Here is a 16897-nt window from a genome sequence, read left to right as displayed (position 1 = left end):
CAATTAAATACTATCCTGCCATGTAGAGGTTCTGCTTGGTAGATCACTTTTAAGTTTCTTTAAACTGCATGTTGCATTTTAGGAAGCATAAACATTTACCAACTAAATTATGTCGAACAAGATGCAATTTTCCCCCAAGTTAATTGCGGTAATCCTGATTAGAGATTCTAGGTGTATCTAGTAACGTGAACATGGCTCAATATTTACCTTAAAGTCACTTGTTCAACTGCTTTAGTCAATTTTAATACAAAGTTCAAATGAATTTCATAAGAGCTTTATTTGAAATATTACACATATAAAAACTACATACAATTTATGCCACTTGATTAAAAGCAGTTAAAACAAAAAACATTGACTGGCACGGCATAGAATTCAGTCCATGGTGGTCACCGAGTGACTCCATTAAAAGAAGCTGGTTAAAGAAACGTTGGCGTCAACATTTGGGGAACCGATTCTTGCTGAAGGGGAACCAGGAACTAGTCGGAGACCTCCATCTTCTCTTGTTTGACAGTCTCTGGAGGAGCGAGAAATGTTTTAGGAAATCTGCATATTCATGTCACATGTCAATCAGGACCGTAGAGCCGAGTCGGATGAGTCACCTGATGCTTGTTCTTCCTTCATTCTGTTCATGACGCACTTCTTCAGCTCCATGCCGATGGCTCTGGAGAGCGGGGGGGGCACTGCATTTCCAATCTGAAAAAAAACAGAAGAACCAATTACACAATCAAGTTTCAAAAAGGTCTGAATTATGTCTGCTGAAAGCAAAAATAAAACCGCAAGAGTAAAAACAAATATAGAATAGAAAAACTACAATAAAATCTTTTTCCAAAACATTTTGTTTTCCTTTAGCCAGCGACCAAAACAAAAAAGAAAAGCTCTGACCGTTTTCTTTCCGAGAAGCGTTACATTGAGTCCGGCTCTTACCTGTCTGTGTTTGTCCAAGGTGTTTCCAAAGAAGCGGTACGTGTCGGGGAATCCCTGAGAGCGCGCACACTCCCTCACACTGACCACTCGGTGCTGCTCCGGATGCAGAACTCGACCCTGAAATCAAAAATCTCAGATGTAGATTCAAAAAGGCCAACAATCCGTTACATATCAACAACATTACCATCATATCAACACCATAAACTACAAATGCAAAACGAGGTACATTGGCCTCCATTTAAATATTATAGTTACATTAAACAATTTCTGAAAGTTGTCGCCTCCACGTCGTCTGAAACGCAGCGTTCAAGGACAGAGGAAGAAACTCAATTTCAGCCAAGCTGTCAAACCCATATCTGAAGGGGTGCAGTACCTGCTTGCCCATGGGCTCAGGGTTGGTGACCGTTGTGCTGAAGAAGCCGTCCCACTCCAGCCTGCCGTAGAGGCCGGCCCAGTGATTGTGGCGGTTCCCAGTGTGCGGCAGACACCAGGGGATCAGGGTGTTAAACTGCCGGTCTGCAGGGTCGCACGGAGTCCCTAAAACGACAGCAACATAATCAGAGATGTCTCAAGAACCAAAATGTAAGCTCTGGCATCGCTCCAAGTAGAAAACCAGCGCCGCGTACCTCCTGAACAAGTGCAAACCCCTCGGAGAGCATCGGTGCTGCTGCGGCCGTTCTTCTTATCGGGGTGCGAGAAGCGCAGTTTCTTGGTCATGGTGCCGTCTTTCAGCCGAACCTCGAGGTTGGGCAGGTCCCTCCAGTCGGAGCCGGGAGCCAAAGGGATGTGACGCATGCGACCTTCAACCAGAGCACTCATGTCCTGAGGACACACACGGCCTCTGGTTAAGAACTTAAAGATCACACATTTACGTCATGTTGAGATCACCACCAAGACAAATGGAGTGCGGCGGGAACAAGTCCTAAAACACAGAAACGAGTCCGGATTTTTATACTTTTGCGTCTTTTTAATTTAGTTTTTGATCAGATGCCTGAACTAAGATCTGTCGTTAACTGACGTTTCTTTTGAGCTTTTACGAGACGAGTTTGTCTGTGACATTGGACGTCGTCACGCCGACTTGTCCACCGTTACGAGTTTTTTTGGTTTATAGTCGAACATTAGACTTAAAAAAAAAAAAATCCTAGAAGTGTTTAATTTGTGAGGAATATCTTAAAAGTATAAACATAAGGAACATCTGTAAGAATCAGAACCGTATTTACTGCAATATATAAACATACATTTTGTTAAAGGGACAAGTGTGATGCCAACTTCAGAGCCACCCTCCATAAAAAACAAACCCACATCTCCAAGTGAGAGACACTGACCTTGCAGATATGATCCCTGAGGATGGGCTGGTACTGGGTTCCTCTGATCTGCCTCTGGAACCACGACTGAGGTTCCCCGTTGTAGGAGATCTCCAGCCCGGCCGCGCCATTACGGATCTCCGGCAGATCCGACATGGTGTCTCTGACAGTGATGGTTCTGTAGATTCCTCCGTTACCTCTGTTGAAGACAGACAAGTCACGTACAACACTCCGTTATGCTCCGGGTCCTCAGCTGAACATGCCTGGGATTTAGGCTCGTAGATCATGAAATGATACGGAACAGGACGTTCACATTACCGTGTGACATTACTGACGTATCTCCTTTCGTCCACCACCACGTTCAGAGAACAAGCTCTGGGAGCAAACACGTGCAGCGGCTCAGGGTAGCGAGGCAGCTTCTCTCCAGGAGCAGCAGCCAGGATGATGGCCCTGCGGCGGGTCTGGGCCACACCGTACTGACCGGCCTGAAGAGGGCGGCATCGAGCACGTTGGACGGCCAGTTAACAATCCAGTCATCACAAATATCAACACGTTTGACCATTTCCTCCCTCAATAATCTGGGAGGGGAAATGTGAAGGTTAAACTGTATGAACAGAGTGTGGTTCCCAGCAGGAGGTTGTCAAAATCACATTTGCACATGTTTAACTGAAATCATAACAATTTATTGGATAATGAATGCAAAACATTTAAGACAGACGTTTGTTCTCACGCCACATTCTGTGAAAAGACTGATTAGTACAAACTAAAAGTCAGGGTCCACCAATATTATTCGCATCGTGCATTTGTAAAATAAATGTCTAGGACAGCAATAGTGCAAACTAAAATGTTTAAACAATCTTGTTATTCAAGTCTACAGGACTAGACTTCACGTGAAAAAAAATAAGTGATTAATTGCAGCGTTGCGCCATCTAGTGGAATGCGAGGTACGTTTATAGGGTTCAACGTCAGAAAAGGTAATGAAACTCCTGCAGGCTCGGTTTTGTGATATAGCTTAAATGAAATTGAAGGTTTACTATTTTCTCTCTGACATATTTCAGACCTACCTGAAGGACACCAAAGGTACACTGGTAGCCCATGCGCACCAGACAGCGTAGAGTCAGCTTCAGGACCATCGAGCTTTTGAACGAGACGAAGTTCCTCACGTTCTCCAGCAGGAAGAACTTGGGTCTGTAGTAGTCACAGTAACTGCAAGAGGGGAACACTTACTTTAAATGCGAATGGTGAAAGTCTCCCTCCGTAGAGAGCGCACCGTTACAATAAATCTCAGAGGGCCGAGATGCCAGAAACCAACCTGAGATAAGAGACGACGAGCGAGTTCTTGAATTTGGAGTAGGTGCGAGAGTTGAAGCGGTTCATCCCACTGAAGCCTTGGCAGGGCGGTCCTCCACACAGCATCTCCACGTCGCCCTTCTGAGGAAGCTTCTGGCCGAGAGAGTTCGTCTTCTCTCCCGACATGACCAGCTTGAGCAGAACGTTGCAGTCCTCGGTGAACACGGTGGTTCTGGGGTTGTTGAGCCTGAAGGCCTGTGCTGCCGGCTCCCACATCTCGATGGCCCACAGAGTCTCGGTCATACCTTAAAAAAAAACAAGTGACATTTTCAGTATCGTATTGAAAAACGTAAACTGCATGCGAGACCTGTTTGAGTGGCAGAGAACAAGCGTTTACCAGCCTGGTGGAAGCCTTCGGAGAGTCCACCGCAGCCAGAAAACACATCCAGCGTGCGATATTTGGGCACTTTCAGAGTCTGCGGATCATTCTGAGAGTCCTGTGGTTCCTGTGCAGCGGTAGCCTTTCCTTTGCCTTTACCTTGTGGAGAAAGGGATCATTGGATTAGGAAGTCAGAGAGCATAACACCAATTTCAAATTAAGTGTGTGTGAGTGTATTTTCACCTTTTCCTTTGCCCTTTCCTTTGCGAACTAAAGAGCGAGCATGATTCGGAGGATCTTCAAAGCTCTTTGACTTTGCATTATAGGCCTGATAGAAGAATATGTATAAGAATACACACGGCATTGAAATGTACACATCTTTTTTAATACCATTTTCATACTAGATTTCATATTTTGATTACGTCTTCGCTGTTCAACTCATCATCTGCACAGCCATTATGTTTTCTCTTGTCATTTACCAAATCTGAACTGATGCAGATGAAAGTACAAACGGTACCTCCAGGAAATAGAAGCGGTCTGGTCCGCCACTGGAATAGTCCTGGACCGATTCATTCAGGTCTTCTGCGTATTCGACTTGGCAGCGGCCGAGCAACTCGGTCATGCTGACTGTCACCTCTTCCTCGCTCCAGTACAGCTGATTGATGTCTGTGTGGTAACTGGCTTTGACACCTTTGTGAGTGTTCTCCGGCCTGGTGGGGAGACACAAGATGGTTAATTAGTTGGAATGTTTCAGCAGTCCAACTATTGTTCTTGTAATGAGTTGGAGTGCTTCAGCAGTCCAACTCTTGTTCTTGTAATTAGTTGGAATGCTTCAGCAGTCCAACTCTTGTTCTTGTAATTAGTTGGAATGCTTCAGCAGTCCAACTCTTGTTCTTGTCTTCTTTATTAGTTGGAATGCTTCAGCAGTCCAACTCTTGTTCTTGTCATCTTTATTTAAACTTCTTCATCTTCTATTTCTTCCGTACCTTTTTTGTCCCTCTTCTTCTCCTTCATATATTCAGCTATTTAAACAATTCAAATATTAAAAAATTCAGCTTCTTCAGGATTAGATTGGAATGACTTTTCATATTTCAAATGTTTCAGATTTTTGTATATTTAAATACTTTTATGTTATTTTGAATTCATCAGTTCCTATGGAGAAAATATTCAACTTTAAAAAGCTTACAGTATCTTCATATTTTCAGCAAATTCAGCTATTTAATTTTTCTTATGTTCAGATAGCCTTCAGCTATTACTGTATATTTTCAAATTTGTTATCTTTTCACATTTTTAAATTATAATTTTTTTAATGGAATAAATAATGAATGGGATCCAATAGGGGAAATCTTCAAATCCGCTTCAACTTGTTCAACTTTAAAAGCTTACAATATCAGCATACATTCAGCTAAATACACAATTCCACCTTTAAAATGTTGACAAAAGTGTTAGCTATAACTTTATAATTCAGCTTCTTTTGATAGCTCTTATAGTTATTTAATTGTTACCATTTTAGTTGTATGTGTTTTTCCGCTCCTCCTGGAGTTTTCAATGGGTGTGTGTGTGGGACCTTAGAGCTGTGACGTCGTCGCTAGAGTGCAGTGCTGCTTCAGAATCTTGCAAAAAAAAGATTTGTATATCGTCACTCCGGCCACAATTCTTACTCTTTAGGCATTATTTTTTGATAAAGTAGTAGGGAATCTTGTGCTTGTCGTAGACATGTGACTGTGGAATCCAACAGTTTCCCAGATTTTTCTAGAGAAGCCTTAACGAGGGGAGAAGTCCGGCTTTCTCCTCAGTCATCTCCATTGAAAACCTGACGACATTTTAACTTTTTTTAAGGAAACAGGAACATTTTCTGAACTGCGATTAAACTCATTTCTAAACCAAAAAAATATTTAAGGACATGTAAACGTTCACAAAAGCCTTGAGCATCTCCTAATGTAGACTTCTTTAGGATCGGAGTTATAGTTCTCTGTCAAATCCAAATGTTCTGACAGGTTGATTTCATCAGATTCTGTGCTGTCTGTCTCTCACTCACACAGGTGTTTCACATTAGGCTAATCAGTGGCGGATCTCACACACACTCTTGTATATCACACATTTTGAACCCCCCACACACAGACTAACGTTTGTGCGCGCGTGTGGCCGGTGCGTGTGTCTTTCAATGGAGAGATAGAGGAGAACCAGCATTTGAGTTTCTCAGGTCTCATTTAACCCACAAACATATGGGCGCGTTCGGCTGAATCTTTCCTCTCTATTCATTCTACTAGTTTGGTGATTAGATCATGTTTTTTTTGACAGGGTTTAACAAATGCTTTTGTAGAAAATCCACTAAGTGTTTAGATCGTCTATCCTTCACTCTGGTTTCTCCCTCTCTTTATCTTTCTCCTTCTGACTCAATTTCTTTCTCTCTTGATCTCACGTCTGACTTTTCCCCCTCTCTCTCATTTCTTGGATTGTGATTCATATCTTTGAATATTTAGAAGTTAAAGTTGTGCTTATCTTTTCCAGTTATACATTTCCACCCAATATGTTTGTGCTTCAACATTTTCAGCAGGAATTTTCCCTTTTTGATATGTTCAGATGTTTAAGCTATGTTCAGCCTATTATCTGTTGGCAGCTATTTTAAGCTATGTTCAGCTTTAACATTTTTTTTATTTCAGCTAAATTCAGACATTTTCAGTTATTCATTTCGTATTTCAGCTATTTACAGACATTTTCAGTTATTCATTTCATATTTCAGTTATTTTCAGGTAAATTCAGATATTTTCAGTTATTCATTTAATATTTCAGCTATTTCCAGATATTCATTTAATATTTCAGCCATTTCCAGATATTTTGTTATTAATTTAATATTTCAGCTATTTCCAGACATTTTCAATGATTCATTTCATATTTCAGCTATTTCCAGACATTTTCAATGATTCATTTCATATTTCAGCTATTTCCAGACATTTTCACTTATTCATTTCAGATATTTCCAGACATTTTCACTTATTCATTTCATATTTCAGCTATTTCCAGACATTTTCAATGATTCATTTCATATTTCAGCTATTTCCAGACATTTTCACTTATTCATTTCAGATATTTCCAGACATTTTCACTTATTCATTTCATATTTCAGCTATTTCCAGATATTTTCAGTTATTCATTTAATATTTTAGCTATTTTCAGTTATTTATTTCATATTTCAGCTATTTTCAAACATTTTCAGCAATTATGTTTTTATTTTTCAGCTTCAAGCTTTAAAATGTTAGCATTCCAACGCATTTTCAGAAGGAAATGCTCTTTCTAGTTAGTTGGAATGCTTCAGCAGTCCAACTCTTGTTCTTGTAATCTTTATTTAAACTTATTATTTTTCTATTTCTTCTGTACCTTTTTTGTCCCTTTTCAACTCCTTCATATATTCAGCTATTTAAACAATTCAAATATTAAACAATTCAGCTTCTTCAGGATTAGATTGGAATGACTTTTCATATTTCAAATGTTCATATATTTAAATACTTTTATGCTATTTTTAATTCATCAGTTCCTATGGAGAAAAAATTCAACTTTAAAAAGCTTACAGTATCTTCATATTTTCAGCAAATTCAGCTATTTAATTTTTTAAATGTTCAGATATCCTTCAGCTATTACTGTATATTTTCAGATATTTTTTATCTTTTCAAACTTTCAAATTATGAATTTTTTAATGGAATAAATAATGAATGGGATCCAATGGGGGAAATCTTCAAATCCACTTCAACTTGTTCAACTTTAAAAGCTTAGAATATCGGCATACATTCAGCTAAAGAAACAATTCCACCTTTAAAATGTTGACACAAGTGTTAGCTATAACTTTATAATTCAGCTTCTTTTGATAGCTCTTATAGTTATTTAATTGTTACCATTTTAGTTGTATGTGTTTTTCCGCTCCTCGTGGAGTTTTCAATGAGTGTGTGTGTGGGACCTTAGAGCTGTGACGTCATCGCTAGAGGGGACAGCTGCGTCAGGATCAAGCTGAAATTATTTTTGTAAATCGTCACTACGGCCATAATTATTACTCTTTAGGCATAATTTTTTGATAAAGTAGTAGGGAATCTTGTGCTTGTCGTAGACATGTGACTATGGAATCCAACAGTTTCCCAGATTTTTCTAGAGAAGCCTTAAAGAGGGAGGAAGTCCACCTTTCTGCTCAGTCATCTCCATTGTAATTCTGAGCACCTTTCAACTTTTTTGAAGCAAACAGGAACATTTTCTGAACTGCGATTAAACTCTCATTTCTTTACCTAAAAAATATTTAAGGACATGTAAACGTTCACACAAGCCTTGAGCATCTCCCAATGTAGACTTCTTTAGGATCGGAGTTATAGTTTTGTCAAATCCAAATGTTCTGACCTGTCTGTCTCTCACTAACACAGGTGTTTCACGTTAGGCTAATCAGTGGCGGATCTCACACACACTCTCCCCCCCCCCCCCCCCCACACACACAGACTAACGTTTGTGCGTGTGTGTGGCCGCGTGCGTGTGTGTGGCCGCGTGCGCGCGCGCATGTGTCTTTAAATGGAGAGATAGAGGAGAAACAGCATTCGAGTTTCTCAGGTCACATTTAACCCACAATCATAACAAACATATCGGCGCGTTCGCCTCAATCTTTCCTCTCTATTGATTCTACCATGTTGGTGATTTGATCATGTTTTTTTGACAGGGTTTAACAAATGCTTTTGTAGAAAATCCACTCGGTATTTAGATAGTCTATCCTTCACCCTGCTTTCTCCCTCTTTCTTTCTTTATTTATCTTTCTCCTTCTGACTCTCAATTTCTTTCTCTCTTGATCTCACGTCTGACTTTCCCCTCTCTTATTTCTTGGTTTGTGATTCATATCTTTGAATATTTAGAAGATAAAGTTTTGCTTATCTTTTTCAGTTATACATTTCCACCCAATATGTTTGTGCTTCAACATTTTCAGCAGGAAGTTTCCCTTTTTGATATGTTCAGATGGTTAAGCTATGTTCAGCTTTAAAACATTTTTTATTTCAGCTAAATTCAGACATGTTCAGTTATTCATTTCATATTTCAGCTATTTCCAGACATTTTCAGTTATTCATTTCATATTTCAGCTATTTGCAGACATTTTCACTTATTCATTTCATATTTCAGATATTTCCGGACATTTTCAGTTATTCATTTCATATTTCAGCTATTTGCAGACATTTTCACTTATTCATTTCATATTTCAGATATTTCCGGACATTTTCAGCTATTTCCAGACATTTTCAGTTAATCATTTCATATTTCAGCTATTTTCAGTTATTCATTTCATATTTCAGCTATTTTCAGACATTTTCAGTTAATCATTTCATATTTCAGCTATGTTCAGCTATTTTCAAACCTTTTTCAGCAATTTTGTTTTTATTTTTCAGCTTCAAGCTTTCAAATGTTAGCATTCCAACGCATTTTCAGAAGGAAATGCATTTTCTAGTTTAAACTTTTTATTATTCTATTTATTCCATACCTTTTTTGTCCCTCTTCTAGTCCTTCATATATTCAGCTATTTAAACAATTCAAATATTAAAAAATTCAGCTTCTTCAGGAATAGAGGGGAAAGACTTTTCATACTTCAAATGTTTCAAATTTTTGTATATTTAAATACTTATCTTATTTTGAATTCATCAGTTCCTATGGAGAAAATATTCAACTTTAAAAAGCTTACAGTATCTTCATATTTTCAGCAAATTCAGCTATTTAATTTTTCTTATGTTCAGATAGCCTTCAGCTATTACTGTATATTTTCAAATATTTTTTATCTTTTCAAACTTAATTTTTTTATGGAATAAATTATGAATGGGATCCAATGGGGGAAATCTTCAAATCCGCTTCAACTTGTTCAACTTTAAAAGCTTACAATATCAGCATACATTCAGCAAAAGAAACAATTCCACCTTTAAAATGTTGACAAAAGTGTTAGCTATAACTTTATAAATAAGCTTCTTTTCATATCTCGTATAGTTATTTAATTGTAACTATTTTAGTTTTATGTGTTTTTCCACTCCTCCTGGACTTTACAATGGGTGTGTGTGTGGGACCTAAGAGCTGTGACGTCGTCGCTAGAGTGCAGTGCTGCTTCAGAATCTTGCGAAAAAAAGATTTGTATATCGTCACTACGGCCACAATTCTTAAGGCATTATTTTTTGATAAAGTAGTAGGGAATCTTGTGCTTGTCGTAGACATGTGACTATGGAATCCAACAGTTTCCCCGATTTTTCTAGAGAAGCCTTAAAGAGGGAGGAAGTCCACCTTTCTCCTCAGTCATCTCCATTGTAATTCTGAGCACCTTTCAACTTTTTTGAAGCAAGCAGGAACATTTTCTGAACTGCGATTAAACTCTCATTTCTTAACCTAAAAAATATTTACGGACATGTAAACGTTCACAAAAGCCTTGAGCATCTCCTAATGTAGACGTCTTTAGGATCAGAGTTATAGTTCTGTCAAATCCAAATGTACTGACAGTATGCTTTCATCAGAATCTGAGCTCTGTCTCTCACTCACACAGGTGTTTCATGTTAGGCTAATCAGTGGCGGATCTCACACACACTCTTGTTTATCATACATTTTCAGCTATTTCCAGACATTTTCACTTATTCATTTCATATTTCCAGACATTTTCAGTTATTCATTTCATATTTCAGCTATTTCCAGAAATTTTCAGTTATTCATTTCATATTTCAGCTATTTTCAGCTTTAAAAAAAAGATATTTCAGCTAATTTCAGAAATTTTCAATTAATCATTTCATATTCAGCTATTTTCAAACTTTTCAGCAATTTTGTTTTTACTTTTCAGCTTCAAGCTTTCAAATGTTAGCATTCCAACGCATTTTCAGAAGGAAATGCATTTTCTAGTTTATCATACATTTTGACCCCCCCCCCACACACACACACACACACACACAGACTAACGTTTGTGCACGCGTGTCTTTAAATGGAGAGATAGAGGAGAACCAGCATTTGAGTTGTTAACCCACAAACATATCGGCGCATTTGGCTCAATCTTTCCTCTCTATTGATTCTACTATTTTGGTGATTTGATCATGTTTTTTTTGACAGGGTTTAACAAATGCTTTTGTAGAAAATCCACTCGTCTATCCTTCACTCTGGTTTCTCCCTCTCTTTATTTATCTTTCTCCTTCTGACTCAATTTCTTTCTCTCTCTTGATCTCATGTCTGACTTTTCCCCCTCTCTCATTTCTTGGATTGTGATTCATATCTTTGAATATTTAGAAGTTAAAGTTGCGCTTATCTTTTTCAGTTATACATTTCCACCCAATATGTTTGTGCTTCAACATTTTCAGCAGGAAGTTTCCCTTTTTGATATGTTCAGATGTTTAAGCTATGTTCAGCCTATTATCTGTTGGCAGCTATTTTAAGTTATGTTCAGCCTATTATCTGTTGGCAGCTATGTTCAGCTTTAAAACATTTATTATCAGCTAAATTCAGACATTTTCACTTATTCATTTCATATTTCCAGCTATTTCCAGACATTTTCACTTATTAATTTCATATTTCAGCTATTTCCAGACATTTTCAGCTATTTTCAGCTTAAAAAAAAGAAAGATTTCAGCTAATTTCAGAAATTTTCAGTTAATCATTTCATATTTCAGCTATTTTCAGTTAATCATTTCATATTTCAGCTATGTTCAGACATTTTCAGTTATTCATTTCATATTCAGCTATTTTCAAACCTTTTTCAGCTATTTTGTTTTTACTTTTCAGCTTCAAGCTTTCAAATGTTAGCATTCCAACGCATTTTCAGAAGGAAATGCATTTTCTAGTTATGAACAATAGTTGGTTTCAGACCAAACTCCCAGTTGTGATGTATTTCACCTGTAGAACTTGTAGAGTCGCAGTTTGACCTCCGAGCTGTCGGGTTTCCCGTTGCTCCGCTTGTGACAGAAGATCTCTTTGATGCGCCCGATGCGGAAGGGCTCCGGAGCATCTTGGTTGGACCCCTTGATGTAGTCGGAGGACTTCCTGTAGTATTCTGGATACAAGTCCTCGTCCACATCCTCCTTCCTATGAGAGCGCTTCACTGGACTCGCGGGCCTCACCGGCTTCACACTGATGGCCAGAACAGGAGGCTATGGGTCTTGTTTACATGTTCCTCACGGTATACGTTGAGTTGATCATTTTGAGTCACTTCACTCACCTGAACTGAAAACAGTCAGGAGGCAGGTAGACACTGTCTCCCACTTTAAACTGCTCCCCTTTGAAGCAGGCCAGAGCATACAGAGCCTTGGAGTCATGGTCCTTGTCCTTTAGGGGTTCCAATGCACAAGGCCTTTCTCGTTCCTCCTTCTCTTTTGTCCTAACGCAGCTGCAACAGAACCTGAGAGCAAAAGGGAACACATGCACAACACGGTGACGGGAGGAGACACGAGCTACGATCACACGTACTGTACAGGCGCGTGTGTGGATGGCGCTTACGTGAACTTGCAGTCTTCTGATGACGTGGTCTTGGGAGGAGTCTCAAAGCGGGCATAGTCCGTGTCGTACCAGAACTGATAGAAGAAACTTTTCCCGTCATCCTCAATCACCTTGATCTCCAAATCCATGCCACCCTGAAGGACAAATGGAACCACGAGATCAAGAAAACGGTTTCACACAATGAAAATTAGCCGGCGGTCAAGTTAACTTACCGCCATGAACCAGTCGTCAGCCGGGGCCTTGTACATGACGTTAACTTTGCCCTGCACGTAATTGAGCAGCATGTCTTCGCACTCATCCACCATGACGAGCTCCAGGGGGTCAGAAGACTCTCCCAGCACCGTTTGAGTTCCGCGATTGAACCAGTGGGCATGAAACATCTTCCCATTGTTGTCCTCCCACAGAGATGAGATTCTGAGGATGAATACGTCGTTATATTTATACAAGACAGCGACAACTTGTTTTCAGTGACAAAATAAAAAAGTCATACCTTGCCAGATACAGAGGTAATGTTGGATCCTCTGATGAGACCGAGACGCAGTCGCCCAACTCCAACACCTCGTCATTCACACAGACCTTCTTGTAGTACTGCTTCTTCCCCTCAGTCTGAAGGAGACAAATGAATTTAAACACTGCACTGAATTAATAAAAACTTTAACAACTCAGTGGGAAGGAAAATACCTTCACAGACTCTCCGATCCAAGACAGTTTACACTGGGCCTGCTTCTTCCTCTTAGCATGAGAAACCTTCTTCACCTTCTCCACTGGAACATCTTCCTCTACAACGATCTCATCGTCTTCAGCCTCCTTTACTGCGAGGTTTGGACATCTAAACAAAAACCGTAATTAGACTTACAAGGTAACAGTTCCTCGTCGAGGTACAGAAAAGACTCATTCCGCAACATACATTTGGTTCCTTCTACATTTAAAAGTAAAATAAGGTGTTTGTATGATGCAGCTGTCAATTATACATCAAGCACCAAATGTTAGAAATTAGTCAAAGAAAGTTTGAAAACATATTTAAAATGTTGCAGCGTTTACATCATTTATAGATTCAACTGATGAGAAGACAGCCTTACCTCCTCTGCTTACAAGCCTGCTTGCTTTTTCCATCACCTCCAAATTTGATCATGTTCTTGCAAGTGGGACACTTGCCACAATCAGGAGACTGGCAAACCTGAAGACAAAATAAATATTGTATTTTAGTCGTTATGCATTATAAAAAGGAAACACATTTTTCCAATAAATATTGTAAAAGCACCCGATAGTTTGAAAATCTTAATCTGGTATCAGCGAGTACATGAGTATAAGTGCTGATCAGAGTTATTTCATTAATCAGCTGACTCTGCCCACACATCCCTCAATACTGCACACGTGCAAACTAATACAACATACCTGTGGTTAAACACTCAAGCATCCCATTTCTTCGGAAAATGCCACATTGTGATCAAGTTGTCTAGTATTTAAATGCAATTGTAAAATGTTGTTTTTGGTGAGTCATTTGAAGGACAGGTTTTCACAGCAATATAACACTGATATTGGAGGGGGAATAATTACCCGTTTAACTCAGTTTTTAGCGCATTGCATCAGCTGATAAGTCTAGTCTAGATATTACAGGGTGTCTACAGGAATAAACCAGTGAAATTTAAGACTTTTTAAGACCACGTCTAAATAAAATTTAAGACCTAATTTACGATGGAAATATACATTAATCTAAATTAATTAATTCAAAGTAAACACACTGATGTCTGTTCAAAATTAACAGTATGGTGTAATGCAAAAGGATAACACAAATGTCATTGCTGTTGTAAATTTTATTTATTAATACATTTTCAGAACATTTAAGTCCCATGAACAAATGTCTCTAAAATTAAGTAAATATATTTAAAAAATACATGCAACAGTTCCTTTTGAACAAAAATAACAAATAACATTTCCAGCTGCTTTTAAAATGCAAATTCATTTACATAATAGAATGTATGTGTGTGTGGGTGAGTGAGTGTGAGTTCTCATGTCTCTATGTGATGGATGTTTGTGCACAGGTTCATGTCTACTCCTGAGCTTTTGTGAATATACTAGGAAAACAATCCTTTTCAAACTGTATTAATATAAAAACTTCCAGTTGACATTTGGTCCATTCTCCTGGAAAAAAGAAAGAAAAAGGCAGACATTAGCCAAACAACAGTCACCACATCTCTTATGACACCACCACTTCAGATTAATGTCAGACTGGATAAATAGGAATGAATACTATTTTTACAAATTAAGCAACGTGAGCCATCCCTTGAGCCTAGTGAACACTATGTAGACATATTGACAGGTAAACACCACTCTACTTACTACCATTCTAAAACTATTTTTAATTAGTCTAATTAATGTGTAGTGCACCTATGCATAGCTGTTATTAACTTGACACATGAGTAAAGCTTAACTATATGAAACACATACTCATATACAAGAGGATAGTTAATACATATATTTATGTTAGACTTACTTTGAGGTGCTGAAGTAGGTCCTGGGCGTGTCATGGCCCATGAGCTCCATAGGATCCTGACTGGACGTGGTCATTTCACCAATAACGCACATGAAGTCCAGCTGTCTGGTCCAGAGTCTCGTGGAACAGAATGAAGAACGCACCGCAGCGTTGGACTTCGGTGATGAGCTCTTTGTTGCACGGCGCTGGATTTCCTCCGGTGACCTCCAGCGTTGTAGCGTTGACGTCGTTGCGGGCGGCGGAGCAGCAGCTAGCGGCGGAGCAGCAGCTAGCCCCGCGGGCTGCTGGCGGCCTTCGCTAGTCTCTGTGCTTCTTGCTCTGCACGTGAGATTCCACCGCTGGAAAGTCTCGCGACACATAACTCAGCTTCAGAAGCATTTCACCCACCGTTGTTGAACTTGCATCCTGCCATGTTTTCTAAAGTAGCCGATGCGTCACGTTGTAGGGGATTGATAGGACCGAATACGCGGTGCTCACCCGTGTGCGCGCATCACGGCAGAGCTTCGATGCCGGCGCGCGCATCGCTCTGTCGCGCGAGCCGAGAATTGTTTGCGGGGGGGGGGGGGATTTCACCGTTATAGGGGAAACACTGGAGTTGATAAGCGTGTCTTCTTGTCTGATCAATACGCAACTGTGAGGTGCGCGAATGGACCGAGCGGACAGCTGCTGATCACTCAATCCAATCTGAATTTAAGACAATTTAAGACTTTTTAAGGCCTTATTTTTAGGAAAAGCAATTTAAGACTTTTTAAGACTTTTTAAGGACCCGCGGACACCCTGTATTAGAAAGTAACAATGGTATTGGCCCATTTCTAGACCAATCAAATGCATATCAAACACTGCAAATGGCATTTTAACAGTGCAGCGTTACTTTCATAACCACCCACCTCACAGACACCACAGCGCTGTCTTTTGGCCCCGGCACAGTCTTTATCAGTCTGCTCTATCTGATCAGAGAAGAAGGTATCAAAGATCTGGTACACCAGCGTGGTCGTGGTCGCTTTAGTCGGCCCCTTGTCCTTCTCGATCTTCGTTGGGTGCCGAATGGCCTGTCTTCTGGCAGCTCTCCTGTTAACAGAGGAAAACTTGTGTTCAGAGGAAACTGGTCCACTTGGCTCGACAAACACCTGATGATATGTGAAGGGATGGAATCATGAAGCCCCCGGCTGTCCAATCACAACATCAGGCCATGCAACATCGAAAACAAGCAGACAAAAAACCAAACGGGCACAGTAAAGATGTTCAATGCAGAGTTCATGTTAGAAAAACTTAATTGGTCAGTTGAGTCCAACACTGGTCTGCACAGAAAACACTAACGCAGTGTTCCAACTGATGTTTTAGAGCGTTTTGATTGCCTGTGGCAAACAAAGACATTTTTCTAAATAATATTTGCCGTCTGAGGATTCTAGTAAATTTCAAAGAGAAAATGTGTGCCATTTCTCACTAAATAACTGAGGTGGACGATAGTTTAGTGAAAGGCCAGGTACAACGTAACTTTGTTTTATATTATTATAATCAAGTAAAACGCATTAAACTCAAAGTTAAGGGGCATTTTCATATGTACAGACATGGTTTGCTTGACTGCAATATGGAACAGGAAAGCATTGTTGCATATTCGAGCATTACATAATTTCACGAGTTTCCTATTGGGGGTGAGCACATTATTTTTGGGATTAGTTACATAGTCATAGAAACAAAAGAAATCCAACCTGTTTAAAACATACATTCTAGTGTGAACTAATGGTATAATGCTCTTTTGGTCCATTAAGCTTCTTTCACACCAACACACCACCATACAAGCCGAGGATGCATTCAGAAGGCCGACCTACCAGTACAGCAGCATGCTGCGTTAGGAAATGTCAAAAGGAATGTTAGACATTAGAGATAACAAGGATCAGCAATACAGCGCTATAAACAATAACACTTCAAAGTGGATACATTCCTGAAGCATGTTGTAGAGGTGCTTCTGCCAGAAAAACTTGAATGAAACTTCAAAGTAGCTTTGGAAAGAATTCTTCGTGCAATATAAAAAAAAAAAATCCG

At 39.4% G+C, this 16897-nt stretch overlaps 1 protein-coding gene across 3 annotated transcripts in view; it reads right to left on the bottom strand.

Annotated features, from left to right (window-relative positions):
* Positions 1-258: 258 nt before the first annotated feature.
* dnmt1 (DNA (cytosine-5-)-methyltransferase 1) overlaps positions 259-16897 on the bottom strand; it is a 22033-nt gene continuing 5394 nt past the window's right edge. For 2 of the 3 annotated variants that reach the window (XM_056408050.1, XM_056408052.1), the window contains 21 exons: positions 16684-16698; positions 15742-15922; positions 13440-13537; positions 13042-13189; positions 12851-12966; positions 12573-12774; positions 12361-12494; positions 12083-12262; positions 11761-11994; positions 4415-4607; positions 4141-4225; positions 3916-4056; positions 3541-3823; positions 3293-3434; positions 2547-2713; positions 2250-2427; positions 1551-1746; positions 1298-1461; positions 925-1041; positions 600-693; positions 259-514 (listed from right to left, as the gene is read on the bottom strand). In XM_056408050.1, coding sequence (XP_056264025.1) covers positions 477-514; positions 600-693; positions 925-1041; positions 1298-1461; positions 1551-1746; positions 2250-2427; positions 2547-2713; positions 3293-3434; positions 3541-3823; positions 3916-4056; positions 4141-4225; positions 4415-4607; positions 11761-11994; positions 12083-12262; positions 12361-12494; positions 12573-12774; positions 12851-12966; positions 13042-13189; positions 13440-13537; positions 15742-15922; positions 16684-16698 — 3106 coding nt within the window. In that variant the 3' untranslated portion in view covers positions 259-476. The remainder of the gene's footprint in view (positions 515-599; positions 694-924; positions 1042-1297; positions 1462-1550; positions 1747-2249; positions 2428-2546; positions 2714-3292; positions 3435-3540; positions 3824-3915; positions 4057-4140; positions 4226-4414; positions 4608-11760; positions 11995-12082; positions 12263-12360; positions 12495-12572; positions 12775-12850; positions 12967-13041; positions 13190-13439; positions 13538-15741; positions 15923-16683; positions 16699-16897) is intronic. The other variant, XM_056408051.1, reaches the window with a different exon arrangement.

This window comes from Pseudoliparis swirei, chromosome 23 (genome assembly GCF_029220125.1).
Source record: "Pseudoliparis swirei isolate HS2019 ecotype Mariana Trench chromosome 23, NWPU_hadal_v1, whole genome shotgun sequence".
In the NCBI taxonomy this organism is placed as follows: Eukaryota; Metazoa; Chordata; class Actinopteri; order Perciformes; family Liparidae; genus Pseudoliparis; species Pseudoliparis swirei.
The sequence above is the reverse complement of the archived record's forward strand: the minus strand, read 5'-3'. Positions and strand labels throughout refer to the sequence as shown.